This window comes from Mucor velutinosus (genome assembly GCF_035048745.1).
Source record: "Mucor velutinosus strain NIH1002 chromosome Unknown tig00001564, whole genome shotgun sequence".
NCBI lineage: Eukaryota > Fungi > Mucoromycota > Mucoromycetes > Mucorales > Mucoraceae > Mucor > Mucor velutinosus.
The window spans coordinates 2,894,798-2,911,430 of record NW_027041906.1 but is presented as its reverse complement, the minus strand read 5'-3'; the positions used below and the strand labels follow the sequence as shown (position 1 = coordinate 2,911,430).

Below are 16,633 nucleotides of genomic sequence, written 5' to 3'. Positions count from 1 at the left end.
ATCAAAGAGGCCATTTCTGGTTCACAGATGGTGGCCAAGGGTTTCCAGAAAAGAATAGAGGAATGGGAGGTGACCGAAGTGTTGCATGAATCGCTTTTGTCAAAGGAATTTTATAAGACACTTCATCCAGAAGGTTTTGAACTGTATGCAAGTTACGGGTTGCATGAAACGGATGATCATATATTCAAGCTGAAGTGTGCAAGAAGATCTAAATAAATCATCTTTGGAAACAGTTTCGACGAATCTTATATATGTAGCAAAGCGATCAAAGGGCTCACCATACCAGCGCAATTCTTACTTGCGACAGTCTACCTTTTGCATCCGAAACCTGGAAACTCAATAGCAATTTGCTCAGATTGGATGTTTCGAAGGGCACTCACATGCTCCTTATTGAACAACCTGATGTGGTCATTCCGCACTTGTTGAACTAAACAAAGTGTAGTTACTAAAAGCGAAAAGAGTTTTCCCAAAGCTATGATTTCATACTTGATAAGTTATAATAACATTTTTTAATAAATAAATAAATAAATACAATATACATTTGATTTAGTTTTTGGGTGTGAAAACCAAGGGCTCTTCACAGTTGGTAACAGCGATGTTGGCAATACTAGAAACAGGATGTGGCTTCTTTCCACTGACAGTATCAAAGTCATAGTTCTTCAAGAGATAAACAAGAGACATCATGATTTCTTGAATAGCAAAGAAACGGCCTATAGATCATTGAACGGTGAGTATTCACTTGATAAATCAAAAGCACATTATTATGATTACCTGGACATAAATGTTTACCCATACCAAACGTAAGGAAATCTCTAGCAGGAGCAGAACAAGGCTTGTTGTTGGACATGTCAGGGTTCATCTCCTCGATAGATGAACGACCAGCAGTTTCACCAAAGTTCATTTGACGTGTAGTAGTGTGAATCATGCGTCCCTTGGGTACTTGATAACCGTTGTAATAGGTATAATCATGCATGACCTTCTTTTGCACGGCCAATCTGTCCACACTTTGACGAAGTGATTCACGCACAAAGTTATTCAAGAAGGGCATATCCAGCAAGTTTTGATGAGTGACCCGAGCTTTGCCAGGAGTAACACGGTTGATTTCTTCCAATAGCCTTTGCTTGAGATCAGGACGAGCAATCAACCAGTAGATGCAGTAACTTAAATTGGTGGATGTCGTGTGGACAGCAGCGAAAGCGATCATCAAGACATTGTGAGCGAGCTCCTCCTCAGAGAACAGTGTTTCCTTGCCATCTTCATCGACGTGAACATACTCGGCTAGACCATACAAAAAATCGCGCTCGAGCTCATCTTCTTTACCAGCTTCTTTAGCAAGTCTCTGCTTTTCACGACGCTCGGCAATCATAGGCATGACGTATTTCTCCATGACATGGTGGTGCTTGTAAGATGTTTGCAAGAAGGGTAAAATGTAAGAGTGCATGAATTTGGGAAGGAGTACAAAGTAAGATATATTGCCAATAATGTCGCCCGTAAATTGAGCAAAAGATTGAATGACTTCTGTGTTGGTTGCAATCTCTTCGCCGATCAAGGAGCCAACACTCATGTAGGCAACGTAGTTTTGAAAAAAGATGCTGGGTTTCTTGACAATGGTAGGCTCATTGGACTTGAGTAATACATTGGCACCTCGCTCTAAACCCTCTTGAATGGTGGGAATCAACAAAGGCACTCGTTGGCTAGTAAGTACTGCTCGAACAACAACAGCATTGGCTTTGGATGACAAGATCATTTCTCTGTCTGTGAATAAGTAGTTGAGATGAAGCATGTCTATTATCAAAAGAGTCAGCCAATTACTTGTGTGGCGCATGAATACAGGTGATAGAAACACAAACCATTAACAATGCCTTCGTTGAGAGATAAATCATTTGATTCTGCCTTGAATGTCTCTTCAGCACACTTTTTGCTGGTAACAGTAATTGTTTTGCCCATTAAATTGATGTCGTAGATTTCGCCATAGTTCTTATTGCACCAGTCCACAAACTTGAAGGGCGAAGCCATGAGATACAAGGTGTGGCCCAGCAAAGGCAACCCGTAAGGTACATAGGGTGGCAGGTTCAGCTTTTGTCGTTTCGCATTGACATAAGCCTTGAGATTGTACAGTGTCACAAATGCAGCAGCCCCGACGAATATCAACTCATTTCTAGATGCACGCTTGTAAAATTCTTCTAATTTATGAGTCAAAGGCAAGTTTTGAATGAGTCTAATAGCATTATGAATAGGTGTTGATTGACTGATTGTTTGCAAATAGTCCATCTTGTAAGTGTAGAATATAAATTGGAGATGGAAGAGAAGAAAAGAGTTGGGCATGCCACGAAATCGTCGCTTTTTATAGACGATGAACAATAGATGTTTTCTTCGGGGCGAGGGAGACCGAGCCTATCATAATGTGTTTGTTACATGCGCAATATAAACAGGCAAGCCTATCATGTACACTAGTACTCGTAATATATTTCCAGTTCATTACTCGGTTCTCCATTTCATGGGATATCAACTGCATTTGCTATATATATATATGCTATCTTATGTAACCTTATTGCTTAAAATGTAAACGATTCCAGCAATTAATACTAGGCAGTGTTACCATTATTGCTCTCGGTACTCGGCCCCCCGTGAAAAGAATGCTCATCCATTGGCTTATGGAGTGTGTGTTTTGGCCCTGATCCATGGAAAAATACAAGTTTTATCCACTTTCCCGATCAATGAACGTGCATATCCGACATAGTATGGATAAAAGAACTATTCCATTTGATTGATTTTCAGTGCTGAATACATAGAAGGCATCAATGCATAGTAGAAATTTGTACCTACTCACTTTAAAGTCTCTACATGTGGACCAGATACACTACAGCCGTCTTGAAGCACAAGATCTAAGGTTTTGGTTATGTAATACCAGTCTCGCTATGGTGAAATGTATATATTTATTGCACTCAGTAAAAGGTAAAACGAGAGAAACCAGCAAACAAGGCTCACATTAGGCCAATATGAGCACATGCAATAACAAATACGATAAGCAAACAGCCCTATCTGAAATCAGAAAATCCACCTTGAAAACTGGCGAGTTATAGCAATCGGTATTGTTTCATTCCCCTTTTTTTTTTCTACAATAGAATAGCATCATTCTTGTTGTGTTGTTGTTTCACTGCAGTCAATTGGCTGGATTGGCATAATTTCATTGTCCATGTGTAAGCAGCAAAAGTCGCAGCATTTGAAGGGAAGGCCCTTAAGATTGTTGGTGTAAGCCCTCTGAAAAAGATGCGCCATCCCTCATTTCGATAGGAGCTTTTTATGCAGTCTATAAAGCCTTTGTATCTTTCAGGTTCGGATTGAATACGTGTTTTTACAACATCTACAGGGCAAATGCAAGTTTAACTTGTGTAAATCGAGTTTGTATGTGCAACTAGATCTGCGTTTACCTGCAAAATACGTTGAGCACCAGGCAACAATACCAGCAGATCCGCCTGCTAAAATTATTTTGGGACCAGACAGCTCATAGGTGCTATTGTTGATGCTGTTTGGATCGGATGTGGTCATAATTCTGCAAATAAATTCATAGGTGAGGAAGTAAGGTCCAAAGCTGAGCTCTCGTAGCGTTGTGGGTAGCATGCCTTTAAAGCAGTACCGGATTCCACCTGTTGTATACAAGTTTTTTAGACAATCAATGGGGCCCTTTATTGCAGTTACTTGTGTTTGGCTTTGTAATTGCACTTTGACTAATTCCATTGGACATGTTACAAAGCTATTAAATGAATGAGTCATGACGAACAAAGCTTTATAGCAAGAGTACATTGCTACCTTGTAATGACACCAGCACCCATTCCAGCAAAGAGTACATGCCGTAAAGGTGGCAGTTGCTCTGATGAACTTGAACTGTCCTTATCATATTCTTGCTGATATTGCATCAAAGATGTGTATGACCCAAAGACGAGGGCATTTACACCAGCAACACCCACCTAGTATGAATAGTCAGCTTGTGTAGTTGCCATGTTAAAATCATTCAACTTACGGCAGGAGAGGCCTGAATTCACGTTGATAAGAAAAATATTAGTTTATCTATCTTATCTATTTAAGGACATATCTATACTACCATTCCCTTGTAGAGACCTACAAACTGTAATATACAAATGGCATAAATAAGCAGATCTCTTTTTAGCGTTTCATTCAAATACTAACTTTTTCTTGTTTGATTGTTGTAATAAAGCAGTTCCACGTGCCTTTATATCTAGAAGCCAACTCTCGAGATTGCAATCTTACTTTGACTATAGTAAGTGTTTAGATACAAGATATGATATGGTCAGAATCGTTATGCGATATACCTGTGTCTATAAGTGTGTGTGTGTGTGTGTGTGTGTGTGTATTTGTGTATGTGTATAATAACATGATTAGAATTGACGTTTCGTATCAACCATGGAAATGCAATTTGTTATTACCAAACGGATGACCCACTGCTAAACCCGCTAAACCTAAAAACCAATGTGGTCAACAAGGTCGAAAACAAAATGGTGGAGCGAGTCATCAATTACCTCCAAATAAGCCCGAGATGACGCTATCCAGAGTATTTACATTAGGTTTTTCAGCTATAGTAAGTATGAGTAAAGCGTATATGTGAGTAGATCAACGAGTACCAACGTATTTCATCAACATCCAACATGTTTGTTTCGTTTTTAAAAGAGGTGAAAAAAAAAAGAAAAGAAAAGAAAAGAAGAAAAGAAAAGAAAGAGAAGATCAAGATGCAACATGTCGAAATTTATACCTGCCGTGGTTCTGGTGATATCTACTTGTGCTTTGGCTGTTGCTGCTGCTGCTGCTGCTGCTGCAAGGTAACCAATATGCTAGTGCAGGAGAGAGTAATGTCAAAATAGAAGCAAAATTCCCACGAATTTTGAATTTGTCCCCACGCTTGCTTGCCAACAGTGGACAAAACAAATAAATGGGAGAAAATTACTATATTTGTAGTTGATGCTAGTATTGTTATAAATTATAGAGCGTAATAGAGAAAGCTGTGACCTTTGATGAAAGGACTGGAAGGTGAAAGGAAAGCGAAATTTGACGCGAATCCAGTGATGAGTACAAGATAATGGCAAGTACACATCCGCTTGTCTCACGTAACGAACGGGTGTATAAAGTACTATAAAAAACTGAACCGCAAACAGCTATTTACCTTCTTCAGCACCTGCAATCGATATGACCTTGTGCTTGGCTATCAATGACTGTAGATCAGCAATCTCAAAAATCATGCAGATTGCTAGCATTCGTTGGTCGGTCAACTGTAGTTTGGACGCCGTTATAAATAGCAGCATGATGAAATCGATCCTATTATCATCACACTAGCAATGAGAGTGAAACAACATTGTGAATGCTGAATGATTGAAATCAGGTACAATTCCGAGCTCTGTGCCTGCTTTACATTTCAAGTATTATACTAGTGCAACAGCATCCAATGCTGTGGCAATGTTCATGTATTCGCATCCTCCTACAGCTATCTCCGTTTATTAGGACTCGTCTAAATGTGTATATACTATTCATCAACCTCGTGGCTATATCAATTCCACATAATTTGCAGGAAACTAAAGCAAAACATTGTGTTAGCATTCAAATCTCTGTATAAAATGACAATAGTGTCTACTCACAGATCCAAGTTGTCCATTCAATCTACCTGTCCACCAATCTTCCTGACTTTCAGTCTTTTCAGTAACTGTGATGATATCACCTGCTTGGAATGTCAAATCACCCTCCTGCTCACTTGTAAACGCATACAATGCTCTCGCTCTTTGGGGTTTGGAATGTTGGCTTGGTGGAGGAGGTGGTGGCGGCACAGCCACGCTCTTTTTGATATCTCTACTAAAACTAAGTTGCTGACCTTCATATAATGGTGGTGGCACTGCTTGCTTGTAATCAGGTTTACTGTATGTCGTGTTATTAGTGTAATTAGAAGCAGCGCTGTTGCTGTAGTTGTTATTAATGTTGTATGTAGGAATAGGGCTTGGTGGTGGGTGCGGCTGATAGGGAACTGACGGAGCCGTGTTGTGCTTGTATAGTTGATCCTGTTGTGGTGCAGGCGGAGCAATCATAGGTGCACCGTAACCACCTGCCACTTGTCGCACGCCAGGAATGCGTAGCGTACCTGGTGCAGAGATAGACGTACTTTTATACGTATTTCCTTTACTTTCTTCATGCTGAATGGTACGTTGATACATGGCGCCTGTACTACCCAGTGTGTGAAATTTAGCATTGAGAGCACGATACAATGAGTCGGCTTCACGAGGAGGCGCTACAGTGCCATTCAGTAATTCCTTTGCAGTAACACGCTCCCCATATAACTTCTCGTTGGCGTCGTTACGAGTAAAGATGACTGATCCTTCCAATGACACACCTGCAAACAACCCTCTGGTTTTGCTGTAAGAGTAAATGGCTGAAATATGCTTTAATGTGGCTGATCCAGATGCCTCGGCGTTTCGTCCAACAGGTCCAGCAGCGACTATCATTCACACTGTAAGCATATACTATACCGATCTCGATTTATCTTGTACCCCTACTTACTGGACACATTGCCGCCTAATGTAATATTACCAAAATGACTGAATGTCTTCACAGCTTCTTTGGTGTTGAGTACAAGCACAAAATCGGTCAGCTCGGCACCTAATTTATCGGGATTAATACGTCTGTATGCGCTTAAAAAAAAAAGCCTATTTGGTATTACCAATCTGCCCACCAGCACCCATACCGCCTGTTATAATTGCTGAAGGTGCAGACCATGCTAGTATAAATCAAGGATGAGTTTTCTACATTCTGCAATTACACCATTCAAGATCCGCAATCAGATCCTTACATCCGTCAGGTAATCTAATCAAGGTATATGAGTACAATTAGATGTAAGCATGGGCTTGCTATCTTACCTAGCTACGACTAGACCACTGCCTGCTCTTCCAGAAAAGAGAAACCCAGCCTTCAACACAGTGAAGATGGCCAAACCTTGTGCCTTTTCCAAGATCGAGCTAGGAATAATTTTATCAAGACCTTCTCCTGGGTCTATGACACAGTCGTTCTCTCAGTATCCTCTTCCTTATTAACGCTTGCCATAGTTCTTACCGACAAATGCATTCAGGATCTTTGTGGCTTTCTTGCACTCACCTAGCAAGGATATCAAATCGAGTCAAATCAATTAAATCAACAACACTCACAAGCATGATCTTACCGGCCAAACTTGTTGGCAAGGGTGAGTTGATGGAAGTAGGCATTGAAAACTTCTTTTTCATTTTGAATGCTTGTGATAGATAGCAGAGAAAAGAGAAAAGCACGGAAAACTTTTTTTGCAGCTTGTTTTATACCTTGTGTTTCTTGAATCCCGTTTTAAGTCCCAGATCTCTTGTCATCTCTGTATAGACTCGGCATCAACTCGCCATTGCAGCCAAGATACAGTCTCTCCTGGTACAGTATATCATATGGAATAGCCATGCTAAGCCCCATGCCAAGAAAAGGTTATAACATTGGAAAGACATGTTGACACATTTGCTCACATCATCCAGAACAATAGCGGAACCAAATGTACAGCTTTTGGCATTTGAGTACCTTCAAGTGTATCGCAGCGAGAATATCACACAGCGTGACGCATTATCATTCGTTAAGAACGCTTTATCTCGTTTCAAAACATTGTTTTTTTCCCTCTCTCTTTCAAGTAAACCAACATGCCAGAGCCTACGAAAGAACAAATCCAAACCATCTTTAGAAAACTCAAGCAAAACCGCTACAACAAGGTGGGTCTTTCTGCTCTCTTTTTCTCTAGATGTTCATCATGTAACTCATTTTTCATTTATAAAGGCATGCTTTGACTGCAACGCAAAGAATCCCAACTGGGCTTCTGTTTCATTTGGTGTTTACATTTGTACCGATTGCTCATCTGCTCACCGCAACCTGGGTGTTCATATCAGTTTTGTTCGGTAAGGGTTTCAGTGAAGAAACCAATGGGTACCATACTAAGCCTCTCTCTCTCTCTCTCTCTCAAATAGATCCACTGTGCTCGATTCTTGGAGCTGGGAACAACTTCGCATGATGAAGATGGGTGGCAATCAAGCTGCTTCAGAGTTCTTTTCAAAGAACGGTGGCAGCATGAACACCAATGATGCTAGAATGAAATATACTAGCAGAACCGGACAACAATACAAGGAGCTGTTGGCCAAAAGAACTGCTGAAGATGCTGCTGCGTAAGTGGGATTTATGCAAAATGCAACAAAACTCTAAATCCATGTGATCATTTAGCAATCCAAGAACTGTGGTGATTGATATTTACGATGGCGCAGATTCTGGCATTGAGGAGCCTCCTGCTACACCTCTTCCGCCTATTCAAGAGCCTCAACAGCAGCCAGAGCCCATCAACATCATCAAAGAGGACAGCATCAGCATCACGCCTGTTGAAGAGGATAAACCCGAAACACCTGTGGTTGAAGCAAAGGCACCTGTTGCCAAGGTAATCACACCTACTGCGCGCGCAGCACGCTCTTCTGTTGGTGGCGCTCGTGGTCCTCGCAAGTCTGCAAAATCAGGTAAACTTGGCATCAAAAAGGCACCCGTCAACTTCAATTTTGAGGCTGCTGAAGCTCAGGCAAAGCAAGATTTGGAGCGCAACATCAAATACGGCCAGGACGAAGACGAAGAGACAGAGAAAAGCGACAACGACATTTCCTCATCACCATATACTGCTGATGCTGCTACCAGTAAGCCACTCTCTTCTCGACTAGCCTATATGGACACCAACAGCAAAAACAAAGAAGATGAATACGAAAAGCTTGGATTTGGCATGAGTCGTATGAACATGGATGATAAAAAGAGCAGCATCTCTATGCCATCTCAAAGATCGTATCAGCAACAAGAGGACGATAGTCGAACCGCTCGAGACAAGTTTGGATCTGCAAAGGCTATTTCGTCTGATCAGTACTTTGGCAGAAACGAATACGACCCTGCTATTTCTGCTGCTGAATCCAGTCGATTGTCTCAATTCACCAGCGCCAAGGCTATTTCGTCCGATCAGTATTTTGGCAGAGAGTCTGATATGGACGATCAAAGAAGCAGATCTTATAGCAACAGCAATGATATGGTGTCACTCGGTGATTGGGATAATGTACAGGATCAAGCCGTAGCTATGGCAAGAAAGTTTGTTGATCAAGCTGCGCTGGATTTAGATGCTGTCAAGGATTTGGCTGAAAATGCTACTAGTAAAGTCAGAAACTATTTTAATGCGTAATTTCATTATACAAACTGTGTATATTCCCATTTATTAAAACTATGTAATTTGAATGAAAATGATGTTTATGCATGTAAAAAAGAAATCTAGGCTTCTTGCTTGTACAAGGATAGTCAACCATCAGAATTTGATATTCAAAGTGATTGTACAAGCAACCTTTTTTCATAAAACTTTCAAAGAGCTAGCTTTCAATAAGTGTGCTCGATAGAAGCAATGGTGGTATCCTTCCCATTGTGCCCAAGACATCTTATCACTCAAGCAAGAGGTAAATGCTATGGCAGCACATTTAATCACGTAGATAGTGCTATCAACTATCTACAACAACTGAATGAAGTATTTAATCAATTGTAATGAAAGCTGGTATTTCACTGAGCCTGGACTCATAGACTATACACATAAAAATTAGCATTGAGAAGAATGGATCTGCAAACTATTATATACAAATCAGCAAGGGGAAAGGTAATGCCTGACTACTGCAATGAATATATTCTTGGTATAATGATACTAGCCGACCTATCTCGCTACGCTCGATGTCGGCGTCGCCCTGCGAGCTCTCGTCAAAGACATTTTAAATCAGATATATTAAAATTTTGGTATATCAAGTAGTGTTTAAACAATTTGTTATTATTATTAGTTAGTAAAAGAAAGGTTATATTAGAGCCACCAGGAGGAGGAGAGGAGGTATCTCCCTCAGCATCCTTTTTGCTTACACTGATATCAAACAAAGCCTATTATTGAGACGATATGAAAGAAAATTCAAGTTTTATGCAGCATTTGTACATCATAATCGTCATTTTCTGATAATAGAATTGCCATATCATTCGCTGCTGCTGATGCTCTTAATAGATAACGACATATAGCTGGTGATAAGTAAATATAGGACTTGTGCAAGATTTACAGCCACTTTTTTGAGATATTGCCATTGCAAAAGACATATTCATGAGGCAAAGCTCCCCGAAAAAAGTATTTGTGCTTTTCAATTGTCCTTTTAATTCCATGATCCTCATTCAATCAGCATCGCAATCATCCTTGTCATCAACAGAAACGTATTTAGGTCAGCCAGCATTAGCGAAGCCTGCCAAAATTAATTTAAGCTCAGTTTTTTTTTTTTTGTTTAAGATTGGACAGATGTTGTTTTTTTTCGACTTCTTTAATCTGTTTTGTGATATTCGACTATGCAAATTGTGATAATCACCCCGCTTCCTACTACATTCTTGAAGTACTTTTCAAAGCGCTTCCAATGGTGTTAACTGTAATAAGTGTTTTGACTGAAATTATTGAGCAATTTAATAAAATTTGAAATGAGGTTTTTAGCGAAAATAACCATATTTTGCATATGAAAGCCTCATACAAGTAGTTTCAGAGGTTGCTTTGGATCGAGAGAAACGTTTTGATTTAATATTTACCATAATAAAAGTCTTCATTTTCAAGATGAAAAACGCGATCATTTAATTTTCGATGAAAACCATGAGGTATCCCTCATGCTTTTTGGTCGATTTTTGGCTATGTTTTTTTGACCCAAAAAGTTGAGCAAAGGTGTCAGGAAGTACTAATCGAGAACAATTATTTAGTGTCACTCCAGTGGCTCAGAAAGGTCTACATGTCAAGATATGGAGGTTTGAAAGCTGTCAAATTTAGTTATGTATTGCTTTATAGCTTTTATTTACACGGCATGAATCATATCTTTGGTAGCTGAAATTCTTTTAGAAGGGCAGTTCTATAGCCTGTGCAACTCCTAATTCAAATAGGAGGCATATTGATTTTGGTAAAGCTAATTCATGCAGATTTTGATGCGCTACGTTACTGGTAAGCTTATTAACAATGGAAATGAAAACCCGAATTTGCTGCTTAGATACTATGGTTTTGCATATTCGCTTCGCTACAATCAAGCCCTCGTATAGATCCATGGTATTAAATACTGGATTGGATGCTTAGTTGCCATATATTTGCACTTTTGCTTTGCAGCGATCAAGCCCTCATATAGATCTATGTTACCAAGTATTGGATTAGACGCTTTATTACCATAGCTTTGCACCTTTGCTTTGCTACGGTAAAACCCCCCTATAAATTAATGCTATCAAGTGTTGAATTAGACGCGTTATCCTCTCCCCCCAAACCCTCTCCCATTGCCGGCTTTGCCAGTGGTTTTATTCATCTTGTACGGTACACAATTCTTTAAAATTTTGAAAGAACATGATTTGTTTGTCTACTTTTTTCGAACGTTTTACAGTATATATAGTGGTAGATTAGATTTAGATATAGTGAAGATTAAGAAGGCTTGTCTCGCATATCTTTTACTTAATGATGGCTATGCTTTTTATTAAAATTATTGCTGATAGTAGGAGCACGCCATAGGAGCAATGGCGACTACGGCCATTACAATCTTCTTGAGCAAAATAGACACTACGGTATTGCGATGTGGCTCAGAGGATTGTTTCTCGACGCTATTGACTTGTTTGGTTTTACTAAATGTCACTGTTTCAAATCTAGCAGTTGCTACATTGAATTGTTTAGAGAGCACCACATACGACATGATGACTAAAAGATCCTGGTACGTTTTATGGCTCTTGGTGATGCAGTAGCTTTCTCTGGCTGCCTTAGCTGTGTTATAGTTGATCCAGCCAAGTCTTTCAATCTTTTCCTTTGTAAGATGCTTCTTCAATAATTTGATAAAAGTGCTGTCTGATGATAACGCAGAGTAGGACTGATGGTTAATGCCTTCATAGACGTCTGTTGTCACATAGGGTTTAACCGCTTCTCTCAGGATCCATTTATCGATAAGCGTTCCATCCTTTTCAGCCTTGATTTTGACAGAGGGAGGGAGGCTATTCACGTAATCGCAGAGTTGGTGGTCCAGAAAAGGAATACGGACCTCTACAGAATGAGCCATTGCAGAACGATCACTGAAAGAACTCAACACATGATTTGCAAGCACGGTTGTACATTGAACGCTCATTGCTGTATGAAGAGGATGACACTTGTTGTTTGCGTTATTGCGTGATATACCATTCAATGCTTCTGCCACGGTGAGAGCAGGATCTCGATGGCTGTATTTCTTTATTGCTTCTTCAGAGTAAAATGACCGTGCCAGAGTGATGCTTGTTTCCAGAAAGGCAGGGGCAGTTGAGCCATTCAGCATGCTGCCAGTTACGTGTTTTCTTCCAATGTTGTTCTCTGTAGTGTTCATTTTCTGCGCAGGTGCTGCTCTTTCATCATTGGATACTGAACCAAAGCCATCAGGTACACTACTGCCAGCTTCTCGAGGGTAGTCTTTGATGAAATGAGGGTGTCCAGCAAAGTGCTCGTCAGCCCCGTCACCAGTGAGCATCACCTTGTAGCCTTGATCTCTGACCAATTTCGAAAGCATAAATCTTCCTACACCGTATAAGTTCAAATGAGGTTGCTCCACATACCATATCGACTCTTCAGATTTATCCAGGAGGCCTTCTTCAGACACTTGCAGTATCTCTAAATCAGCATCACAAAGCTCGGCTGTTCTTTTAACAATCGTATTCTCATTCAATTCATTACCACCCGCAATAGCAAGGGAAAATGCTTTGATCTTCTCTTTTGAGTTGGTTTCTTTTCTGATTTGCTTCACAATGCCAGCAATGCAACACGTATTCACATTGTCGTCAAGATAAATTCCCACAGCTACATTTCCCTCCAACCGCTGCTTGACAGCATCCACTAAATGGACTTGGACGCCTTTGATCATGGCCTCGACAGTGCGAGTGTCCTGGATAAGTTTGTTTGCATACTTTTGACACCAATAAGGTCTGATTTGTATACTTCCAGCAGACGAAGCAACCATGTAATGAGCAGTTGGCAGCTTATTAACACCCTTGAAAACTGTTCTGCAATCAAACATCACGCCATTGTTCATCAAAGAATCAACATCCCATTCTGGTTGCCATCCTAACGGAAGAAAAGCCTTGATTTCACTTGCTACCAAGAGCGCTCCCTTGACTATAGTATAATACAGAGGCTTGGCACCAAATCTATCCCTCGCCAAGACGAAGCGACTTTTTCTGGCGTCCCAGATACAAACAGCAAACTCGCCACGCAGATGGTCCAAAAAAAGAGAGGCCGTATTCCTGATACAAACACAGAGCAATCTCACTATCGCTTTCGGTTTTGAACTGGTAGCCCTTTGCTTGAAGCTTGCTTTTGATACGCTTGTAATCGTAAAGTTCACCATTCACAACGACATGAATATCACTTTCTTGATTAGAGAGAGGCTGCTGACCGTTATCCGTGCCTACGACGGATAGTTGAACATAGCCAAGGCCTGCATTACGATCCATTAGCATTTGATCATTCTATGTAATGAGAGAACCGTTTACCTATACGACCACATGCCGAGAAATATATGCCTATGGAATCTGGCCCATGGTGGTTGATATACTCGAGAGACTTGCTGAGATTTTCATCGTCAAGCACAGCCTTATTTTGACTTGAATCAAACTGAAAGTAGCAAGCGATTCCACCCATTTTTAAAAGAAAACAATTGTACAAGAGAAGAAGAGTGACGAAAGCAGGATTCCTCCTATATACCAGCACTAAAATGCATCAGCATCGTGTAAATACGCAATGCGCATTAACTTTCTACTAATGCTGCAATGCGCATTATCTTTCTACTAATGCATGCAATATACAGTTCTGATATCATAAAAGTGTTCTATCTTGTATTCTACGTTGCCATGAGGGCCAGCCGTATATGGCTCTTCTAGAAACTGAGAAGAACTGGCTTGATACATACACATTGGTCGATAGTAGGTGTGCCCCTGAAAGGTATGCAGGTGTACAGCATCGTTATCTACAGAAGTAGTTTATAATATCATCAGTCTGCAAGAAACAAATGTGGTCTCTATATATTCTGAAATGAAGCAACATGGAGACACTTAGAAAACGACAAACATTCGCATGATTTGAAGCAACGCAAAACGTTATGGCCATTGCCGCCAGTATATGAAATAAACTCCTTATCAATTGCTTTTAGTATACAAATCTCTATTTTTATTATTCATTTATCGCAATTCACTAGCCAACAAGGCAGGGTTTTCAATCAGGTTCTTCCAGTGGTTGCCAAAGCGTGCGATGGTAGCGCCGTCAATCACACGATGATCGGCCGACCAACTCACTGGCATCACTTGCTTTGCAACAATATTATCATTAGCATCGAAACGAGGTAATTTCTGCATTTTTCCCAATGCGACAATAGCCAATTCAGAAGACACAATGACAGGGTTTGCATATGTGCCGCCAATGGTGCCGATGTTGGAGAGAGTGATGGTGCCTCCCTTCATGTCAGCCATGGGAATGGCATTCTTCTTGCCTAGTTCTGACAAACGATGGATTTCAGAGGCAATTTCAAAGATGGTCTTGTCTTGTACATTCTTGATGTTGGGGACAACCAGACCTTGAGGTGTGTCCATAGCAATGCCAATGTTATGAGAGGGTCTGTAGGTAATATTGATGGAATTCACATCGTCCAAGTTGCCAGAGAGCTTGGCGTTCATCAGAGGGTAGTGATGAAGAGCAATAGACAGACATTTGACAAAGATGGGCAAGTAAGTCATCTTGGTGAAGGGGTAGCGATCGGGATGGCTGGAGATGTGCTTGTTCAAAGCAGCACGGTACTTGGTAGTAGCATCAATCTCGATATCATCCTTGTATCCCAGTTGGGGAATGCTGAGCGATTGTGTCATGGACTTGAACATGGCCTTTTGGACCATACTGAGTGATTGAGAGGTAGTAGCAGAATCACTAGCATTGGCGCTTTGATGGCTCTCTATTTTATACGACACAGTATGAGTGATACATGATACACTTTTCCTTGCTCAGCTCACATCACCTTGATTGATATCCTCTGCCGTCGTTGAACCAAAGTTCAAAATGTCCTCCTTCAAAACTCTGCCATCCTTGCCAGTGCCTGTTACACTTGAAATTTCAATTCCCTTATCCTTGGCCAATTTTCTCACGGCTGGAGTTGCGAGAACGGAGCCAGAAGATGTCGAAGCATTGTTGTCTGATCTATTCATGAAGCCAGCTTCCTCCTGTGCGGGTTGTTGAATGGCCACGTCAGGCACAGATTCAGCAGCTTGAGGGGCAGCAGCCACCTGATCATCGCCTTCGTCTGTCTCAATATCCACCAAGGGAGATCCGACCTTGGCAATATCATTCAATCCATGGTGCAATTTCAAAATTTTGCCAGCGTATCTTGAGGAAATCTCGACAGATGCTTTATCTGATTGCACCTCGCAAATCTTGTCGAATTCAGCTACTGTAGACCCGGGCTCCACAAACCTAACATCATTGCCTTCAGTTTCAAATACTGACCTGAGCTTCCTTCTGTCCAGCTTACCATTGAATCACCTCGCACTCGGTAATACCTTCGCCAATATCGGCCAAAAGAAAAGGCTTGATAGCTTCTCTAGCAACAGCGGCATGAAAACTACGAGCAAATCGATGGTACTTGTGAGGCTATTGGAGCAAGATTCAGCTTTTGGCTATACTATGGAAAACAAAAGATGTTTCTTACCGTGAGAAATAGTTTGCTTGAAGGACGGCAACGTGTCAAAGGGGAAGAAGACGAGACAACGGAGGATGAAATGGATTTGAATGATCTCAAGTACATGATGCTTTTGTTGATTTATAAGATAGATCTTTGAATGTCTCGGGTGATTGAAAGCTGATAGACAATGGCCCTGAATGTCAAAAGATGCTGTGATGATGGAAGAACAACCAACATCGTTGGGGATCTAAACACAATATAAAAAGGTCATTGCCGTGGGAAACTTTGTACAAGCTTATGATGGGACTACTTCTGGATGTTCTCGTTCAACTTACATTGGGGTCACATGAGGCTATACTCTATAATATAGTGGGTGTATATGCCCAAGGTTGTGATGTAAGATGCCTTCCGAATGGCCGGAATCTGGCCATGTTGGCATGGCAGCAGCGTTTTGTGCGCCATAAGGCCTGCAGATCTGAGGGTCTACTCCATGGCGCTATTGTTATCAACTGAATGATTCTGATCTATTAATTATGCCCGAAAGCAATCTCTCATCCATCAGACTACAGCAATAGCCATTATTAGCGGAAATTGAATCACTGTATACACTGCTTCGATATGTGAAGGAATCGTTAGTGATTCAATGTAGCAATCTTCACGATTGGATCAATCCATTCATGAAATTGAGTGTTTTCAGCATTGCTTGGGCCTTTTCAAGCCATCCAATGGATGACTTACACTTTGCGCATGCCAGATCTGCAAAGGTGTAGCCTCAAGAGACATCTATACCCTAAAGAGTCACCTTCAGCAGCTATTTCGAGTCCAAATCCAGTATACGTGACGTCGCGGCAGAGATGTAAGAG

At 40.9% G+C, this 16,633-nt stretch overlaps 6 protein-coding genes across 6 annotated transcripts; 1 reads left to right on the top strand and 5 right to left on the bottom strand.

Annotated features, from left to right (window-relative positions):
• Positions 1-546: 546 nt before the first annotated feature.
• ATC70_011242 (uncharacterized protein) lies at positions 547-2,271 on the bottom strand (the record flags this gene model as incomplete). The annotated part of the gene is made up of 3 exons (XM_064830436.1): positions 547-710; positions 772-1,785; positions 1,851-2,271. The coding sequence occupies 3 exons, from the start codon at positions 2,269-2,271 to the stop codon at positions 547-549; spliced, it is 1,599 nt and encodes a 532-aa protein (XP_064682938.1).
• Positions 2,272-3,116: 845 nt separating this feature from the next.
• On the bottom strand, positions 3,117-4,666 carry NAG1_7 (Glucosamine-6-phosphate isomerase (Glucosamine-6-phosphate deaminase) (GNPDA) (GlcN6P deaminase); the record flags this gene model as incomplete). The annotated part of the gene is made up of 9 exons (XM_064830435.1): positions 3,117-3,364; positions 3,432-3,754; positions 3,811-3,968; positions 4,022-4,033; positions 4,103-4,126; positions 4,189-4,274; positions 4,446-4,478; positions 4,539-4,592; positions 4,645-4,666. 9 exons carry the CDS (start codon positions 4,664-4,666, stop codon positions 3,117-3,119), a joined length of 960 nt encoding a protein of 319 aa, XP_064682937.1.
• Positions 4,667-5,552: 886 nt separating this feature from the next.
• Positions 5,553-7,271, bottom strand: ATC70_011240 (uncharacterized protein; the record flags this gene model as incomplete). The annotated part of the gene is made up of 8 exons (XM_064830434.1): positions 5,553-5,582; positions 5,646-6,493; positions 6,556-6,654; positions 6,716-6,772; positions 6,845-6,858; positions 6,912-7,044; positions 7,105-7,146; positions 7,211-7,271. The coding sequence occupies 8 exons, from the start codon at positions 7,269-7,271 to the stop codon at positions 5,553-5,555; spliced, it is 1,284 nt and encodes a 427-aa protein (XP_064682936.1).
• Positions 7,272-7,700: 429 nt separating this feature from the next.
• Positions 7,701-9,253, top strand: ATC70_011239 (uncharacterized protein; the record flags this gene model as incomplete). Its single annotated transcript, XM_064830433.1, has 4 exons — positions 7,701-7,769; positions 7,834-7,952; positions 8,022-8,216; positions 8,272-9,253. The coding sequence occupies 4 exons, from the start codon at positions 7,701-7,703 to the stop codon at positions 9,251-9,253; spliced, it is 1,365 nt and encodes a 454-aa protein (XP_064682935.1).
• Positions 9,254-11,579: 2,326 nt separating this feature from the next.
• Positions 11,580-13,747, bottom strand: ATC70_011238 (uncharacterized protein; the record flags this gene model as incomplete). Its single annotated transcript, XM_064830432.1, has 3 exons — positions 11,580-13,222; positions 13,362-13,544; positions 13,600-13,747. 3 exons carry the CDS (start codon positions 13,745-13,747, stop codon positions 11,580-11,582), a joined length of 1,974 nt encoding a protein of 657 aa, XP_064682934.1.
• A 536-nt stretch (positions 13,748-14,283) lies between these two features.
• ATC70_011237 (uncharacterized protein) lies at positions 14,284-15,893 on the bottom strand (the record flags this gene model as incomplete). The annotated part of the gene is made up of 4 exons (XM_064830431.1): positions 14,284-15,047; positions 15,111-15,562; positions 15,621-15,739; positions 15,798-15,893. The coding sequence occupies 4 exons, from the start codon at positions 15,891-15,893 to the stop codon at positions 14,284-14,286; spliced, it is 1,431 nt and encodes a 476-aa protein (XP_064682933.1).
• Positions 15,894-16,633: the final 740 nt, after the last annotated feature.